The sequence below is a fragment of the Ranitomeya imitator genome, chromosome 3 (genome assembly GCF_032444005.1).
Source record: "Ranitomeya imitator isolate aRanImi1 chromosome 3, aRanImi1.pri, whole genome shotgun sequence".
Classification (NCBI taxonomy): Eukaryota; Metazoa; Chordata; class Amphibia; order Anura; family Dendrobatidae; genus Ranitomeya; species Ranitomeya imitator.
This window is the reverse complement of record NC_091284.1, coordinates 428,117,363-428,137,378: the sequence shown is the minus strand read 5'-3', so window position 1 is coordinate 428,137,378 and position 20,016 is coordinate 428,117,363. Positions and strand designations below refer to the sequence as shown.

General features: G+C 40.9%; 1 protein-coding gene across 1 annotated transcript in view; it reads right to left on the bottom strand.

The window, feature by feature from the left end:
- Positions 1 to 464: 464 nt before the first annotated feature.
- Positions 465 to 20,016, bottom strand: part of UNC45B (unc-45 myosin chaperone B) — a 56,232-nt gene continuing 36,680 nt past the window's right edge. The window contains exons 9-20 of the mRNA XM_069757257.1: positions 18,925 to 19,096; positions 18,475 to 18,775; positions 12,072 to 12,166; positions 11,729 to 11,870; positions 11,503 to 11,643; positions 11,203 to 11,330; positions 9,894 to 9,960; positions 9,672 to 9,785; positions 9,176 to 9,291; positions 1,711 to 1,828; positions 1,144 to 1,302; positions 465 to 941 (exon numbers count right to left, since the gene is read on the bottom strand). Of these exons, the coding sequence (XP_069613358.1) occupies positions 681 to 941; positions 1,144 to 1,302; positions 1,711 to 1,828; positions 9,176 to 9,291; positions 9,672 to 9,785; positions 9,894 to 9,960; positions 11,203 to 11,330; positions 11,503 to 11,643; positions 11,729 to 11,870; positions 12,072 to 12,166; positions 18,475 to 18,775; positions 18,925 to 19,096 (1,814 nt within the window). The 3' untranslated portion in view covers positions 465 to 680. The remainder of the gene's footprint in view (positions 942 to 1,143; positions 1,303 to 1,710; positions 1,829 to 9,175; positions 9,292 to 9,671; positions 9,786 to 9,893; positions 9,961 to 11,202; positions 11,331 to 11,502; positions 11,644 to 11,728; positions 11,871 to 12,071; positions 12,167 to 18,474; positions 18,776 to 18,924; positions 19,097 to 20,016) is intronic.

The window sequence follows — 20,016 nt, the reverse complement described above, 5'->3', positions numbered from 1 at the left end:
ACCGCACGGCGCACACTGCTCTCTGCTCCGGAATGAGGAAGTGGAGCAGCGTGTGATGTCTGGCAGGACCATGATGCACCGGGGCCAGCTGCAGCTTTTAAAGGTACAGTGCCATTTTCCAGTCTCCAAATGCATTAACAACACTGTAGGTGTATCTTTAAAACATCACAGTGCTGTTATGCATAGGGGGTTCGGAAGCCTTGAACAAAATGTCCAGGGGCCCGATGAGAAGAAGCAAAGAGAAGGCACGCCTGAGCTGCCAGCGTGTTCGGGCCCCCTTTTTGCTCCTCATCACCGGGCCCCATACAGTAGTAAGGGCTGTAATGCCCTGATGGCAGCCCTGGTCGTAACCATGGATACCTAAAGTCCTGCAATGCCTGCACATGAGGAAAGAGACATAGCGAATCAGAAAAACTATGCTACATTTCTAATTGGAGGTATTTTCTAATATTATTATTATTATACCTTCTACATACTGGGATAGGATATTGGAGATGGGAATACCCCTTTAAACTTTAAAGACCTCAAATACAGGTGTATGTTTCGAGAAGTGCCTCATATTATTAATATTAAACACACATCTACGTTCCATTATTTTTGAACACACAACAACACACCCCTACATACAAAGGGAATGCTCCTTTGTCACCTAGGATCTGATTTATGATGCACCTTTATAATCACGATACCGGCTTGATAAGCCCATAATCTAAACATTTAATCAGGGCTTCTCTGGCCACAGCTATGATATGCTGCTTGTTGGGATTGTTCTCTTCTTTCCCTATAACTGTTAAGATCTCCAACATCTCTGCCTCCACCAGCTTCTTTGCCAACTCTTGGTCTGCACAGATGAGGTTGTAGGCAATCACAATTCCTCGATGCTGAACTTGCAAGTCTTCATTCAGACAAAGTCTCTGCAGGATCTCCATCCACTGTGTCGTCTGAGAAGGAGCAAATGCATCAGAATATGACCAAGCACATGTAATCTCTACAGCATCATTTCGAACTATGCTAAGTGAATGAAACTAATTCAAATAGCATTTTATTAAAAACAATTCCTTGAAGAATGGAAAACGCCATGCAAAATAAACTTTAATATTACCTAGTGGCTAATCAGTAACATATCATACTGCTTGTACTTACTACTTGGGTCATTTTATGGCACAGCTGCTTCTGCGCTCCAGTGAGAACGGCGAGAGTCCCAGCTGCTGCTCTTTGTAGTTTAACCTCATCCTCCTCTCCACAAAGCAAAATCACCAGTTTCAAACGATCATTTCCATCGGCCGTGAACCTCTCCTGAACCTAATGGAATAGAACATAGAGTATTAGAAGTTCTAACAATGCAAAATCCTAAAAATTGTTAAGAGTCTGAGACATTTTGGATGTTTTTGTACAGATCTTCTGAGTGACGGGTTAATATCTACAGGTAACATATTAACCTTTCCCAGATAAAATGACAATATAAATTGAATGATCAAATTCAGGGCCATTACTTGAAATATCTGGCTCCCTTGTCATATATCTTATACCCCATCATGTACTCTTAAACCTTAAGCAGACAGAGACCACTGATGTCAATGCCCCCTGCAATTACTATGCACTGAAAGCGAACCTGTTACCTTGGGGCCCTCTTTTGGACACGTCAATCTGATCCCCCGAGTACCGTATAATCTGACATACCTAAAAGCCGCCCTGATCACATTCACCCACCTCTTTATTCAACGACAGGTTGCACATACATTCGGTGGCAGCTTGTCGGATCTGTTCATGATTCTCAAACATGTAATTCTCAATATCAGAAAGAGCTTTCTCCTTAATAATTTTTTGTCTGTAATAAAAATAGACAACAAGTTGATCATATATTTGCACTGAATATGGTAACAGAAGGATTTCTGGGCTGAGAGTAAACTAAACTCGGCCATTATTTAAAAAAAAACATGCTTTACATCCATTAAGACCATAAAAATCAGCTGCAAGAGTTGATTGAGAGTAAAAATTAGAGCAATCAGTCATTTTTTTTCTAATGGCTAACAATATAAAAAAGCACTTTTTTTTCTTTAGCGATATTAAAGGGAATCTATCACCAGGTTTTTCCTTGTCACCTTAGAGCAGCATAATGTAGGGACAGAGAACCTGATTCCAGAGATGTCTGACTTACTGTGCTGCTTACTGTAATTTCGATAAAATCCCTGTTTTCTCTGCTGCAGATCTAGCAGTTGTCTCCATGTTGCGCTCCGTACAACCCCGCCCACACCACTGATTGGCAGCTTTCTTTGTATACTGGCAGAAAGCTGCCAATCAGTGGTTAGGGCGGAGTTACATAGAGCAGGAGGACTACTTGGCACCAGACAACTAGTCCTCTAAGGATTATGTCCTTCTGATAAAACACTGACTTTATTGAAACCGCAACAAGAAGTCTAGTAAGTGACACATTGCTGGAATCATGGTCTCAGCTTCTACATCATTCTATTCAGATTACTTAGAGTTTGCATTGGTCTGCAGTTTTTTTGCATATCTGTTATGGTCTGGTGATTAAGGAGCGACATGCAACTAGCTCTGAGCAGGTGGTATCTATACTGACCGCAGTTCCTAAGCTCAACGCAACACTAGAAGTAGCCGTGGGATGCTCCTAACTCTGCCTAGGCACCTCGTCACAGCCTAAGAGCTAACTACCCCTAAAGACAGAAGCAGGAAAACTATCTTGCCTCAGAGAAAATCCCCAAAGGATAGATTAGCCCCCACATGTAATGACTGTGAGAGGAGAAGGAAATGACATACGTAGTATGAAACAAGATTTAGCACAGGAGGCCACTTCTAGCTAAATAGAAATAGTACAGGACAGAACGCTGTGCGGTCAGTAAAAAACTAGAAAAAGTCCACCGCAGAGAAATGCAAAAATCTCCAGACCTGACTAAAGGTGTGGAGGGCAAACTCTGCTGCCCAGAGCTTCCCGCTTAGCTGAATAGATCCATACTGATAAGCTGGACAAATGAGCAAAACATAGAAAGTGCTAAACAACAAAGTCCACAACAAGTGAACTGCAAAAGGACAAGCAAGGACTTAGCTTTGCAGAACTGGTCAGAGTGTCAGGAAAATCCTAAGAGCAATGACTCCAGGCTGGAACAATTGACAACTGGCATTGAATGAGGGAAAAGGCCAGACTAATACAGCCGAACCAGAAAGACGATCAGTGAAAACAGCTGCTGAAGCTAAATCCAAGAAGCAGCCATACTACTCAAAACCACAGGAGGGAGCCCAAGAGCAGAACTCACAAAAATGCTACTTACAACCACCGGAGGGAGCCCAAGAGCGGAATTCACAACAGTACCCCCCCCCCCTTTGAGGAGGGGTCACCGAACCCTCACCAGAGCCCCCAGGCCGATCAGGACGAGCCAAATGAAAAGCACGAACCAAATCGGCGGCATGAACATCGGAGGCAACAACCCAAGAATTATCCTCCTGGCCATAACCCTTCCACTTGACAAGATACTGAAGCTTCCGCCTCGAAAAACGAGAATCCAAAATTTTCTCAACCACATATTCCAACTCCCCCTCAACCAACACTGGGGCAGGAGGATCAACAGATGGAACAACGGGCTCCACATATCTCCGCAACAAAGATCTATGGAAAACACTGTGGATGGCAAAAGAGGCTGGAAGGGCCAAACGAAAAGACACAGGATTGATAATCTCAGAAATCTTATAAGGACCAATAAACCGAGGCTTGAACTTAGGGGAAGAAACCTTCATAGGAACATGACGAGAGGACAACCAGACCAAATCCCCCACACGAAGCCGAGGACCAACACACCGACGGCGGTTAGCAAAACGCTGAGCCTTTTCCTGAGACAACGTCAAATTGTCTACCACATGAGTCCAAATCTGCTGTAACCTGTCCATCACAGAATCTACACCAGGACAATCAGAAGGCTCAACCTGCCCTGAAGAAAAACGAGGATGGAAACCAAAATTACAAAAGAAAGGCGAAACCAAAGTAGCCGAACTAGCCCGATTATTAAGGGCAAACTCGGCCAACAGCAAGAAAGTCACCCAATCATCCTGATCAGCAGACACAAAGCATCTCAAATAGGTCTCCAAGGTTTGATTAGTTCGCTCAGTTTGACCATTTGTCTGAGGATGGAACGCCGAAGAAAAAGACAAATCAATACCCATCCTAGCACAAAAGGCCCGCCAAAACCTGGAAACAAACTGGGACCCTCTGTCAGACACAATATTCTCCGGAATGCCATGCTAACGAACCACATGTTGGAAAAACAATGGAACCAAATCAGAGGAGGAAGGCAATTTAGGCAAAGGTACCAAATGGACCATTTTAGAGAACCGGTCACAAACCACCCAGATAACAGACATCCTCTGGGACACAGGAAGATCCGAAATAAAATCCATGGAAATATGCGTCCAAGGCCTCTCCGGGACAGGCAAAGGCAAAAGCAACCCACTAGCGCGGGAACAGCAAGGCTTAGCCCGGGCACAAGTCCCACAGGACTGCACAAAAGAACGCACATCCCGTGACAAGGAAAGCCACCAGAAGGACCTAGCAACCAAATCTCTGGTACCAAAAATCCCAGGATGACCGGCCAACACAGAGCAATGGACCTCAGAAATTACCTTACTTGTCCATCTATCAGGAACAAACAGCTTCCCCACAGGACAGCGGTCAGGTTTATCAGCCTGAAACTCCCGAAGCACCCGCCGCAAATCAGGGGAGATGGCAGACAGAATCACCCCTTCCCTAAGAATGCCAACCGGCTCAAGGACTCCAGGAGAATCCGGCAAAAAACTCCTAGAGAGGGCATCCGCTTTAACATTCTTAGCTCCTGGAAGATATGAGACCACAAAATCAAAACTGGAGAAAAACAGGGACCACCGAGCCTGTCTGGGGTTCAGCCGCTTGGCCGACTCAAGGTAAATCAGATTCTTATGATCGGTCAAGACCACAATGCGGTGCTTGGCTCCCTCAAGCCAATGTCGCCACTCCTTAAATGCCCACTTCATAGCCAACAACTCCCGATTGCCGACATCATAATTGCATTCCGCAGGCGAAAACTTTTGGGAAAAGAAGGCACATGGCTTCATCAAGGAACCATCAGAATTCCTTTGAGACAAAACGGCCCCTGCCCCAATCTCAGAAGCGTCAACCTCAACCTGAAAGGGAAGAGAAACATCCGGCTGACGCAAGACAGGGGCAGAAGTAAATCGGCGTTTAAGCTCCTGAAAGGCCTCAACAGCCTCAGAGGACCAATTAGTCACATCAGCGCCTTTTTTCGTCAAATCGGTCAGGGGTTTAACCACACTAGAGAAGTTGGCAATGAACCGGCGATAAAAATTAGCAAAGCCCAAAAATTCCTGAAGGCTCTTCACAGATGTGGGTTAAATCCAGTCATGAATGGCTTGGACCTAAACAGGATCCATTTCTATAGACGAAGGAGAAAAAAATAAACCCCAAAAAAGAGACCTTCTGAACTCCAAACAGGCACTTAGACCCCTTCACAAATAGAGCATTATCACGAAGGATCTGGAACACCATCCTGACCTGCTTCACATGAGACTCCCAATCATTGGAAAAAATCAAAATATATTCCAAATACACAATCAAGAATTTGTCAAGATAATTGCGGAAAATATCATGCATATAGGACTGAAATACAGAAGGAGCATTAGAAAGCCCGAAAGGCATCACCAGGTATTCAAAATGGCCTTCGGGCGTATTAAATGCAGTTTTCCATTCGTCACCCTGTTTAATACGAACAAGATTATATGCCCCTCGAAGGTCAATCTTGGTAAACCAACTAGCCCCCTTAATCCTAGCAAACAAATCAGAGAGCAAAGGTAAAGGGTATTGGAATTTGACCGTGATCTTATTAAGAAGGCGATAATCAATACAGGGTCTTAAGGAGCCATCCTTCTTGGCAACAAAAAAGAATCCCGCTCCCAATGGTGACAAAGACGGCCGAATATGCCCCTTCTCTAAAGACTCCTTAACATAGCTCCGCGGCATGCTCTGGCACCGACAGATTGAAAAGTCGGCCCTTAGGGAACTTACAGCCAGGAATCAAGTCAATAGCACAATCACAGTCCCTATGTGGAGGAAGGGAACTGGACTTGGGCTCATCGAATACATCCTGGAAATCTGACAAAAATTCAGGAACATCAGAAGAGGGGGAAGAGGAAATTGACATTAAAGGAACGTCACTATGTACCCCTTGACAACCCCAACTAGTCACAGACATTGATTTCCAATCCAGCACAGGATTGTGTACTTGTAACCATGGAAAACCCAGTACAACAACATCATGTAAATTATGCAACACCAGAAAACGGCAATCTTCCTGATGTGCATGAGCCATGCACATAGTCAGCTGAGTCCAATACTGAGGTTTATTCTTGGCCAATGGTGTAGCATCAATGCCACTCAAGGGTATGGGACTCTGCAAAGGCTGCAAAGAAAAACCACAGCGCCTAGCGAATTCTAAGTCCATTAAGTTCACAGCAGCGCCTGAATCCACAAATGCCATGACGGAAAAAGATGACAATGAGCAAATCAGGGTCACAGACAGGAGAAACTTAGGCTGCACAGTACTAATGGTAACAGATCTAGCGACCCTCTTAATACACTTAGGGCAATCAGAAATAGCATGAGCAGAATCACCACAGTAAAAACACAGCCCATTCAGACGTCTGTATCCCCTCTGTTCCGCTCTAGTCAAAATCCTATCACATTGCATGGGCCCAGGACTCTGCCCAGAGGACACTGCCATATGGTGCACCACTTTGCGCTCGCGCAGGCGCCGATCAATCTGAATGGCCAGAGACATAGATTCGCTCAAACCTACAGGCGTGGGAAACCCCACCATAATGTCTTTAAGGGCTTCAGAAAGACCCTTTCTGAAAATTGCTGCCAGAGCGTTCTCATTCCATTTAGTGAGCACAGACCATTTTCTAAATTTCTGGCTGTATAATTCTGCCGCTTCCTGAGCCTGACACAGGGCCAATAGTGTTTTCTCAGCATGCTCTACAGAGTTAGGTTCGTCATACAATAATCCGAGCGATTGAAAGAATGCATCTATATTGAGCAATGCCGGATCCCCTGACTCAAGAGAGAACGCCCAGTTCTGAGGGTCGCCACGCAGCAGAGAAATAACTATCTTTACCTGCTGAATGGGGTCACCAGAGGAACGGGGTTTCAGGGCAAAAAACAATTTGCAGTTATTTTTAAAGTTCAAAAACTTAGATCTATCCCCATAAAACAAATCCGGAGTAGGAATTCTAGGCTCTAAGGCCGAAGTCTGAACAACATAATCTTGAATTCTCTGTACTCTTGCAGCAAGCTGATCCACACGAGAAAACAACCCCTGAACATCCATGCCTCCATCCAAATCCCGAATCACCCAGAGTTTAAGAGGAAGGAAAAAGACAAAACAAACTAAAGAGAAAAAAAAAATGGCTCAGAACTCTTTTTCTTTTCCTTCTTTTGAGATGCATTCAGCTTATTTGCGGCCAGTTGTACTGTTATGGTCTGGTGATTAAGGAGCGACATGCGACTAGCTCTGAGCAGGTGGTATCTATACTGACCACAGTTCCTAAGCTCAACGCAACACTAGAAGTAGCCGTGGGATGCTCCTAACTCTGCCTAGGCACCTCGTCACAGCCTAAGAGCTAACTACCCCTAAAGAAAGAAGCAGGAAAACTGTCTTGTCTCAGAGAAAATCCCCAAAGGATAGATTAGCTACCACATGTAATGACTGTGAGAGGAGAAGGAAATGACATACGTAGTATGAAACAAGATTTAGCACAGGAGGCCACTTCTAGCTAAATAGAAATAGTACAGGACAGAACGCTGTGCGGTCAGTAAAAAACTAGAAAAAGTCCACCGCAGAGAAATGCAAAAATCTCCAGACCTGACTAAAGGTGTGGAGGGCAAACTCTGCTGCCCAGAGCTTCCCGCTTAGCTGAATAGATCCATACTGATAAGCTGGACAAATGAGCAAAACATAGAAAGTGCTGAACAACAAAGTCCACAACAAGTGAACTGCAAAAGGACAAGCAAGGACTTAGCTTTGCAGAACTGGTCAGAGTGTCAGGAAAATCCTAAGAGCAATGACTCCAGGCTGGAACAATTGACAACTGGCATTGAATGAGGGAAAAGGCCAGACTAATATAGCTGAGCCAGAAAGACGATCAGTGAAAACAGCTGCTGAAGCTAAATCCAAGAAGCAGCCATACCACTCAAAACCACAGGAGGGAGCCCAAGAGCAAAACTCACAAAAATGCTACTTACAACCACCGGAGGGAGCCCAAGAGCGGAATTCACAACACATATCACACTTGGACTAAAGTTATTCTATGGGGCCGCATGCATGTCTGACTTTCTCCTGACCGAGCTAGTCGAGAAAAAATCACAAGTTTGTTGAAATATTCGGATCGCATTCAGCCATGCAAGACACTGAGTCCTTGGAAATCATCAGACTGCACTCAGATGACATCAAAGTGCAGTCCAATTTCCACACACTGACAGAAAAGAGAAGATAGATAAATTTTGTTCTACATTATCTCCTCACAGTGTGCTCCGATACTCTCATCCAAGAGAATCGGATCACAATATGCTGACATTCTGATCAGAGTTCGATCAGAGTGACATTTTCATAATTGGCCCAATTCTCTTGGATGAGACTATATATGGCCATCTGGCCGTAGCCTTACAAGTGCTCATTCGGCTGTTAATTGGACCAGTCTTACCTAGCTTAAAAAAGTCATTTCACTAAGAATCGTATTCAATTCAATTGTCGCCATTCCACCAATTCTGGGACAGTTTTTCTTTTTATTCTGTGCCACTTTGTTCCAAAGTTATGCAGACCAGTAAAAAAAATTGTGCAAATTTTTCCCTGGCTGAAGACAGCATTGGCAGCTTTTATATTACAGAGGGCATAACTTTGGAATGGAGGGGCACAGAAAAAAGAAAAACTCCCAGAAACAGTGGAGCAGAACCAAGCAGATTAAACTGAAATATGCAGTGAAAGGTAATCGTTAAAGTTTTGTTTTGTGGGTAATTAGTATGACTATTCTATGCATTAATATTATAATCACACATATATTTAGTCCCCTCCTTGGTATGTTGCTCCAATTGTCACGTCTGTCTAATATTGGGAATACAAACCTTAATTTTTCGCTTTTCCCGGAGAGGTTTGTCAGGGCAAGGAGGGCTTCAAAGTTCTGCATACCATCTTTCTCTGTGTTCAGGAGACCAACCAGGGGACGTACCACTTCATATATCTGAAATAATACCATATCATACAAGTACTGAACTTTCTGAGGTTAGGGGAACATTTCCATAGGATCTTTCCCCTACAAAGAAGTAGATAATGATGCAGATTTTGCTGTGGAAAGCACTGCTATGTATAGCGCCGGCGATTGGATTATCGGAGCTTCGTGTCCCCTAAAAAGACTATTGAAGTCGGTAAAAATTATGTAAAAAAGTATATAAAAAAATAAATAGAAATGGAAATAAAACAATAACATGAATTTAAAAAAATACACATATTTGTTATCACTGCCCTCAGAAATGTTCAATCTATCAATGTATAAAAATAATTCGATCAGTAAACGATATAAAGCGTTTAAAACATGGTAAATTCAAGGTCCTTATTACATACCCGCTCTCCAGGGAATGCAATGTCAGGGTTTGACACGGCTGCTATCTTAGCCAGACCGTGAGCGGCCTTTGTTTTTCCTACTTCTGTACCTTCTAGGGCTAGTGGAATCATGGCCTATCCAAACAAAATGCGAGAATTATACAGTAGATCCAAAATCAGCAGTTATTCCGCTATACAGCAGACTCTACTATAAATGATAAAATCATGTTATTCCGTATTTACCTTGCCTCCTCCTTGTGCAACAATTGTTCCTCTGTCCTTAGGATCTTCACACAATGCTAAGAAAACCCTGAAACGTTCACATTATTATAAGTTATTCTTAATAAGAATTTTGCACTTGCACTTATGGTTTTTCAACAGCTTGCACATTTGAATAAAATTTCTGATACGCAAAGCAAAACTTTGTACCTATATTTAACAAGTGGCATGTGTAGAATGTCTTTTACTACTGATACATAGATACGTTAGCCACAATTTTTCAAGTCAATAAGGAAATAAATTATTATTCTCCAGATAAAATGATTCTTCATGGTAAAGCCCTCAAAGAACAACATGCCAGAGCTAAGATTTCTGGACTCTACTTAAAGCATTTTTCTCCTGATCATAAATAGTTGAAACTGTAAAGTGTTTGCAAAAAGAACACACTTTGCAATTTACTTATTGTTTAAAAAAAACCTTTCCTTTCTCAAGAATAGAGTCCTTTTTAAGCCTATTGTTTACTGCCTCGGTTACAATTGCAGTCCGTCAGAGGTGACCGGTGTCCTAGGCAAGGAGCATGGTGCCAACAAATTCTCATCAATAGAACTTCTAAGCTCTGAAACGGGTCAGATCGGTGGATCCAGTGAGCTCCAGTGCCCTTGTACTCCACCAATGCTGCAGAAGCAAAGTTACCTCTGTTTACAGCATCGGAGAGCTTACAGTTTGGGCCAGCGAAGCAACAATACCACTGGTTCAAACCATCAACCAATCAGGAGTGCCCTTTACTCCCCAAATCCTCACCCCAGCAAGTAGGGGGCTGAGAAGCGGTGCACTCCTGCTGAAGAGGTTGATAGAATGCATTTATTAGTTATGCAAGTTTACAGAATCTGGCAGGAAACCAAATATAACATTGGAGTCCTTGAGTTAAAGAAAAGAAGTAGATTGGGCTCAACTCCAGTTGAGGCCAAATTTTCATCTCTGGGATTCCAATATATAAGCATAATTGGGGGCCTCCTAATCCATTTGCATCATTTCAGAAAAGAAATTTGACTTTCAATCAGGAGTTTCATCAACATGAATTACAGTGAAGGTAGCAGCACATGCATGTCGGTCTATTGCTTCCTAGAGTGTGAACGAAGGAAAACGAGACCCCATATGTTGGAATAAGTGGGGGTCCTAGTATTATCCTGTTAACTTTTACTGTTGCCCTTTGTACTGGTTCAATATTACAAAGTTTCTTTCAGACCAGGGGATGTTGTGTGCACATGATTTTCAGCACTGTGATTTATTTGGCCAGTCTATCAGAGCTATCCAGTAGTCCGTGACACATTACCTCGCTAGCTGTTCTTTGGTTTGGTCTGTAAGGATGGCATTGTCTGCTTTCACCATGCAGGACAAAGCTGAGATGATATCAGCCTGTAGCAGTCTCTTTACACGTTTTGTTACAAAGTCTTTCTTATCCTAGAACAAAAAATAAGTAATTGTTACAGAAGACATCAACGTGTACATTTTTTCTTTTTGAGGTCCATGTCATCAAAGCATCCCACCGATACATGTTGTTCTATGAACAATTCAAATACACTTGTAGCCAATGCGAATGACATTAGTCCACTACTAGTAGTAGACAACTTGCCTTTGGGTGTTGCTCTGGAACATGCTGCTTGGAAAATTTAGCCAGCTGGACAAGCTCCGGAATGACCTCCTTCACATCATAACTGTTTGTGCAGTTGACCAAAGTTGAAGCCACAGAGTAGAGAATGGTCTTATCACTTGTCTGTGCACAAGTGAAGTCGTAATGTTAGTATTTCTGTATACAACTGTATCATGACATTAGTAAATGTGAACATGGCCTTACGAACCTTTGACATGTCAAACATGGCTTGCAGCGCTTGTTCGTCTTCCACAAAGTCATCTTTTACATCGGCATCCAATGTCAGATATGCCAGTCCTTCCACTGCCCACTTTCTAGTCTGTATGTCAATGCTTGGGTTACACAACCACCTATGATGAAGAACCAATCACCGATCTTAGATTCAAATACTATTCAAGAAATATGCCTAAACATATCATACCTAGTATTGTTATGCACATACAGGAATTTGCTGGCCTTTCAAACATCTTTCATGTTTCAGGATTATGCCATGTTTCATTATACAGTTTACAGATGAGATATCATTTACATTATACAATATATATACTCACTTCCTACATTGCTTGGCAAGTTTATCAGTGGATCCTTCTGCAAATTGTCTTAAACCATAGTCTGTACCTCCAGCTGATCCCAGCTTGCAAAGTCCCTGAAATTCAGAAAGTACTATAGATAATCTGAATTTTTCTGTAACATAATGCAATGAAATTTATATGATCTATATACAAAGAAATACATAGAGAAATTGTAATATAAGGTTCTACAAATAACTCACGATACGGAACTTGTTGTTTTTCAAAGGTGTACACAGATGGCAAAATTAAAGCACTCTTCTCAGCAAGATTCAGTAGCCTCTTTTAAACATAGTGTGTCCCAACTTAATGCCCCAATAGGAAGATCTTTAAAATTATTCATTTATTTTATTTTTCTTTGTATTACATTATTCCCTTGGCTTCAATATCCCAATTACAATCTACCGTAATTTTTCCATAAAATTGATATACAGTGGCATGTAAAAGTTTGGGCACCCTTGGTCAAAATTACTGTTATTGTGAACAGTTAATCAAGTTGAAAATTAAATGATCTCTAAAAGGCCTAATGTTAAAGATTACATATTTTCTTAGTATTTCTTTGTATTTTCTTTGTATTTTAGGCAAAAATATAAACATATACACTATGGTTCCAAAGTTTAGGGTCACCCACACAATTTTGTGTTTTCCATGAAAACTCACACTTTTATTAATCAAATGAGTTGCCAAATAAATTGAAAATCTAGTCCAGACAAGATTTTTGCTTCTTCCCTAAATAGTTCTTGTATAATTTGGAGGTGTGCTTTTGGTCATTGTCCTGTTGTAGGATGAAATTGGCTTCAATCAAGCGCTGTCCACAGGGTATGGCATGGCATTGGAAAATGGAGTGATAGCCATCCTTATTCAATATCCCTTTTACCTTGTAGAAATCTCCCACTTTACCAACACCAAAGCAACCCCAGACCATAACATTACCTGCACCATGCTTGACAGATGGCGTCAGGCACTCTTCCAGCATATTTTCAGTTGTTCTGCGTCACACAAATGTTCTTCTGTGTGATCCAAACACCTCAAACTTGGATTCATCTGTCCATAACACTTTTTTCCAATCTTCCTCTGTCCAATGTCTGTGTTCTTTTGCCGATATAAATCTTTTACTTTTATTAGCCAGTCTCATATATGGCTTTTTCTTTGCCACTCTGCCCTGAAGGCCAGCATCACGGAGTCGCCTCTTCACTGTAGACGTTGACACTGGCGTTTTCGGGTACTAATTAATGAAGCTGCCAGTTGAGGACCTGAGAGGCGTCGATTTCTCAAACTACAGACTCTATTGTACTAGTCTTGTTGCTCAGTTGTGCAGCGGGGCCTCCCACTTCTCTTTCTACTCTGGTTAGAGCCTGCTTGTGCTCTCCTCTAAAGGGAGTAGTACACACCGTTGTAGGAAATCTTCAGTTTCTTGGCAATTTCTCGTATGGAATAGCCTTCATTTCTAAGATCAGGAATAGACTGTCGAGTTTCACATGAAAGTTCGTTTTTTTTTTCTGGCCATTTTGAGAGTTTAATGAAACCAACAAAGGTAATGCTCCAGATTCTCAACTAGCTCAAAGGAAGGTCAGGTTTATAGGTTCTCTAATCAGCCAAACTGTTTTCAGCTGTGCCAACATACTTGCACAAGGGTTTTTAGGGGTATTCTAACCATCCATTAGCCTTCTTACACAGTTAGCAAACACAAAGTGCCATAAGAACACTGGAGTGATGTTTGTTGGAAATGGGCCTCTATACACCTATGAAGATATTGCATTACAAACCAGACGTTTGCAGCTAGAATAGTCATTTACCACATTAGCAATGTATAGAGTGTATTTCTGAATCATTTAATGTTAGCTTCATTGGAAAAAAATGTGCTATTCTTTCAAAAATAAGAACATTTCTAAGTGACCCTAAACTTTGGAATGGTAGTGTATTTTACATTTTAAAGATTACAAAAAGGAAAATGGATCAATGCAAAAGTTTGGGCGCCCTTGGAGATTTGTGTACTCAGATAAATTTGACCAAGGGTTGAGACCATAATTTGCAAGTTAGGGTTATGGCTTGTTCGCTGTCATCGCTAGAAAAGCCAGGTGATGCAAATTTCATAGCTTTATAAAAACCTTCTAAAATCTCCTCTAACCTTGTACCAAAAAACAGCAGCCATGGGTTCTTCTAATCATCTGCCTAGCACTCTGAAAATGAAAATGGTGGAGGCCCACAAAGTAGGAGAAGGTTATAATAAGATAGCAAAGTGTTTTCGAGTTGCCCTTTCCTCAGTTTGAAATGTAAGAAATAGCAGTTAATAGGAACAATGGAGGTTAAGATAAGGACCCAGGAAAACATACTCAGAAGGGAGGTAAGAACATTTCTAAAACAATCCACAGTGAGGAGATTGGAACAAAACAAAATCCTCTAAACTGCATGCTCGCAAACGCCAGAAGCCTGACAAACAAGATGAAGAACTAGAAGCAGAAATATCTACAGGTAACTTTGACATAGTGGGAATAACCGAGACATGGTTAGATGAAAGCTATGACTGGGCAGTTAACTTACAGGGTTACAGTCTGTTTAGAAAGGATCGTAAAAATCGGAGAGGAGGAGGGGTTTGTCTCTATGTAAAGTCTTGTCTAAAGTCCACTTTAAGGGAGGATATTAGCGAAGGGAATGAGGATGTCGAGTCCATATGGGTTGAAATTCATGGAGGGAAAAATGGTAACAAAATTCTCATTGGGGTCTGTTACAAACCCCCAAATATAACAGAAACCATGGAAAGTCTACTTCTAAAGCAGATAGATGAAGCTGCAACCCATAATGAGGTCCTGGTTATGGGGGACTTTAACTACCCGGATATTAACTGGGAAACAGAAACCTGTGAAACCCATAAAGGCAACAGGTTTCTGCTAATAACCAAGAAAAATTATCTTTCACAATTGGTGCAGAATCCAACCAGAGGAGCAGCACTTTTAGACCTAATACTATCTAATAGACCTGACAGAATAACAAATCTGCAGGTGGTTGGGCATCTAGGAAATAGCGACCACAATATTGTGCAGTTTCACCTGTCTTTCACTAGGGGGACTTGTCAGGGAGTCACAAAAACACTGAACTTTAGGAAGGCAAAGTTTGACCAGCTTAGAGATGCCCTTAATCTGGTAGACTGGGACAATATCCTCAGAAATAAGAATACAGATAATAAATGGGAAATGTTTAAGAACATCCTAAATAGGCAGTGTAAGCGGTTTATACCTTGTGGGAATAAAAGGACTAGAAATAGGAAAAACCCAATGTGGCTAAACAAAGAAGTAAGACAGGCAATTAACAGTAAAAAGAAAGCATTTGCACTACTAAAGCAGGATGGCACCATTGAAGCTCTAAAAAACTATAGGGAGAAAAATACTTTATCTAAAAAACTAATTAAAGCTGCCAAAAAGGAAACAGAGAAGCACATTGCTAAGGAGAGTAAAACTAATCCCAAACTGTTCTTCAACTATATCAATAGTAAAAGAATAAAAACTGAAAATGTAGGCCCCTTAAAAAATAGTGAGGAAAGAATGGTTGTAGATGACGAGGAAAAAGCTAACATATTAAACACCTTCTTCTCCACGGTATTCACGGTGGAAAATGAAATGCTAGGTGAAATCCCAAGAAACAATGAAAACCCTATATTAAGGGTCACCAATCTAACCCAAGAAGAGGTGCGAAAGCGGCTAAATAAGATTAAAATAGATAAATCTCCGGGTCCGGATGGCATACACCCACGAGTACTAAGAGAACTAAGTAATGTAATAGATAAACCATTATTTCTTATTTTTAGGGACTCTATAGCGACAGGGTCTGTTCCGCAGGACTGGCGCATAGCAAATGTGGTGCCAATATTCAAAAGGGGCTCTAAAAGTGAACCTGGAAATTATAGGCCAGTAAGTCTAACCTCTATTGTTGGTAAAATATTTGAACGGTTTCTGAGGGATGTTATTCTGGATTATCTCAATGAGAATAACTGTGTAACTCCATATCAGCATGGGTTTATGAGAAATCGCTCCTGTCAAACCAATCTAATCAGTTTTTATGAAGAGGTAAGCTATAGGCTGGACCACGGTGAGTCATTGGACGTGGTATATCTCGATTTTTCCAAAGCGTTTGATACCGTGCCGCACAAGAGGTTGGTACACAAAATGAGAATGCTTGGTCTGGGGGAAAATGTGTGTAAATGGGTTAGTAACTGGCTTAGTGATAGAAAGCAAAGGGTGGTTATAAATGGTATAGTCTCTAACTGGGTCGCTGTGACCAGTGGGGTACCGCAGGGGTCAGTATTGGGACCTGTTCTCTTCAACATATTCATTAATGATCTGGTAAAAGGTTTACACAGTAAAATATCGATATTTGCAGATGATACAAAACTATGTAAAGCAGTTAATACAAGAGAAGATAGTATTCTGCTACAGATGGATCTGGATAAGTTGGAAACTTGGGCTGAAAGGTGGCAGATGAGGTTTAACAATGATAAATGTAAGGTTATACACATGGGAAGAAGGAATCAATGTCACCATTACACACTGAATGGGAAACCACTGGGTAAATCTGACAGGGAGAAGGACTTGGGGATCCTAGTTAATGATAAACTTACCTGGAGCAGCCAGTGCCAGGCAGCAGCTGCCAAGGCAAACAGGATCATGGGGTGCATTAAAAGAGGTCTGGATACACATGATGAGAGCATTATATTGCCTCTGTACAAATCCCTAGTTAGACCGCACATGGAGTACTGTGTCCAGTTTTGGGCACCGGTCCTCAGGAAGGATATAATGGAACTAGAGAGAGTACAAAGGAGGGCAACAAAATTAATAAAGGGGATGGGAGAACTACAATACCCAGATAGATTAGCGAAATTAGGATTATTTAGTCTAGAAAAAAGACGACTGAGGGGCGATCTAATAACCATGTATAAGTATATAAGGGGACAATACAAATATCTCGCTGAGGATCTGTTTATACCAAGGAAGGTGACGGGAACAAGGGGGCATTCTTTGCGTCTGGAGAAGAGAAGGTTTTTCCACCAACATAGAAGAGGATTCTTTACTGTTAGGGCAGTGAGAATCTGGAATTGCTTGCCTGAGGAGGTGGTGATGGCGAACTCAGTCGAGGGGTTCAAGAGAGGCCTGGATGTCTTCCTGGAGCAGAACAATATTGTATCATACAATTATTAGGTTCTGTAGAAGGACGTAGATCTGGGTATTTATTATGATGGAATATAGGCTTAACTGGATGGACAAATGTCTTTTTTCGGCCTTACTAACTATGTTACTATGTCTGGAAGATCCAGCAAAATTTCAGTGAGAGCTACTCGTAGGATTGCTAGAGAGTCAAATCAGAAACCCCGCTTGACTGCAAAAGACCTTCAGAAAGATTTAGCAGACTCTGGAGTTTAATTACATTGTTCTACTGTTCAGAGACACCTGCACAAATATGGCCTTTGTGGAAGAGGCAATAGAAGAATACCTCTCCTGTGTCCTCACCATTAAATTCAGCATCAGAAGTATGCAAAAGAAGATATAAACAAGCCTGATGTGTTTTGGAAACAAATCCTGTGGACTGATGAGGTTAAAATAGAACTCTTTGGCCACAATGATGATCAAAGGTATGTGTGGAGAAAAAAGGGCTCAGAATTTTAGGAAAAGAACAACTCGCCAACCATTAAGCATGGGGGTGGATCAATCATACTTTGGGGTTGTGTTGCCCCAATGGCAAATGGTGCAAACATAACACCATCTGTTAAAAAGCTGAAGTTGAAAAGAGGATGGCTTCTACAAGTGGATAATGATCCTAAACATACGTCAAAATCCACAATAGACTACTTCAAAAGGTGCAAGCTGAAGGTTTTATAATGGCCCTCCCAGTCCCCTGCTCTGAAGATCATTGAAAATCTGTGGCTAGACCTCAAAATAGCAGTGCATGCAATGCGACACAGGAATCTCACAGAGCTGGAAGAATAGAAGAAAATCCCTCAAACAAGAATTGAAAGACTCTTGTTTGGCTACAAAAAGTTTTTACATTCAAAAGGGGGTGCTACCAGGTATTAACCATGCAGGATGTCCAAACTTTTGCATTACTAATTTTCCTTTTTGCAGTTTATAAAATGTAAAAGATGAAAATATATATATATATATTTATTTATTTATTTATTTATTTTTTGCCGAACATACAAAGGAAATGTGTCATCTTTAACTTTAGGCCTTTTAGAAATAATTTAATCTTCAACTTGCTTAAATGTTCACAATAACAGCAATTTTGATTAGGGGTGCCCAGACATGTAAAAATGCCACTGTAACAGAGCTATATTGAGATATTTTCCATAGTACTTGTCTATGGTGTAAATTACGCGATGGACATTGTTCATACTCACCACCAAGGCTCGGATCTTTATCTTTTCATTCTTTGTTTTCTTGTAGATGTCTTTCAACAAGGACACTCCATTTGTTATAATAAAAGTAGCACGGTTGAGTTTTGTAGAAGCATGAATAAGAGCTTCCACTGCAATCAGTTGGTCTACTTCATTTTCTGACGCAGTTAGTGCTACCATCATTTCCATAACCCCCTGCAAACCAAGGAGTTTGTTTCCCAAATCAAAGGGCCCCTGCAAAATTCCTGACACAGTCTGTATGGCATGTAGGTTCTTCTCCATATTTTTGGGGTCAAACTGTCCACTGTGATAAAACAAAGCTCAAATATTCACTATTCTGTATTATATACAATTAATTTCACTGACGAACTCTCATACAAAAAATAGGTTTTATGATAAAGTTGATTATTTTATCATAAAAAAGTTTAGTTTTTCATCTGTATAGTGACTTACGTTATATACTCCTCACAAATCTGTCTGAAGTTATCTCTCTCTGGATCACAACGGAGATCATCATACAGTTTATTTAGAAGGATTGAAGCTGTTAACCTGGTATTGACTGTCAAAGAAAGGCAATTTGGCAATTCAGGAATCTGACTTAAGACCTTAAGAATCTTCTTTAAGCCTAAAGGAAAAATACAAAATTTAGTTGTTTTTTTTTAGAATTACATTTTTAAATAGACTCTGAAGGACTTGACGGTATCCATACAGTTTTAAAGGTATCAAAATTTTATGAAAACAGAATTTCAAAACATTTGCCATCACTTTTCACATGTATAAAGAATAAGGTACTCTAAAACCATGAGGAGGCTAACAAATGAAAAAATGTGGCCTATTTGAATCCTCTAAAATAATATAACTGTCGGCACTGATAAATACTTAAACTTTGTATAAAAAAAAATAAAATTTGAAACTGTTTAAAATACTGTTATTTCCTGTTCATTTAGTATTAGATCAAGAGTATGCAAACTTTTAACAGTATAGAGAGAAATCTGCGGGAAACTTCATGTCTGTTTCCCAAATGGAGTGTTAATCTATGCATGTTTTATACTCTTAAAGTGCATTTGTCATTAGGATTAACCCTTCTAAGCCATCTATATCAGCATGCAGGTCATTGAAAGCTGAATCAAATGATACTTTCATATTCGATGAATGGTTCCTGAGAAATCTACGTTTTTGATATATAGAAATGAGCTGAAAAGATCTCTGTTCCAGACTAATTTTCTATTACCTGAATGTTCATACAGGCAGTTTAAGAGGGTTGATCTTACTGAAAGACTCTCTTTAATGCCACTGCAGAAAATATGGTAGTGAGTTACACTAGCCAAGGATCATACTTAGTGATGAGCGAATATACTCGTAACTCGAGCATGCTCGGGTGTCCTCCAAGTATTTTTTAGTGCTCGGAGATTTAGTTTTCCTCACCGCAGCTGAATGATTTACATCTCTTAGACAGCTTGATTAAATGTGGGGATTCCGTAGCAACCAGGCAACCCCCACATGTACTTATGCTGGCTAACAGATGTAAATCATTCAGCTGCGGCG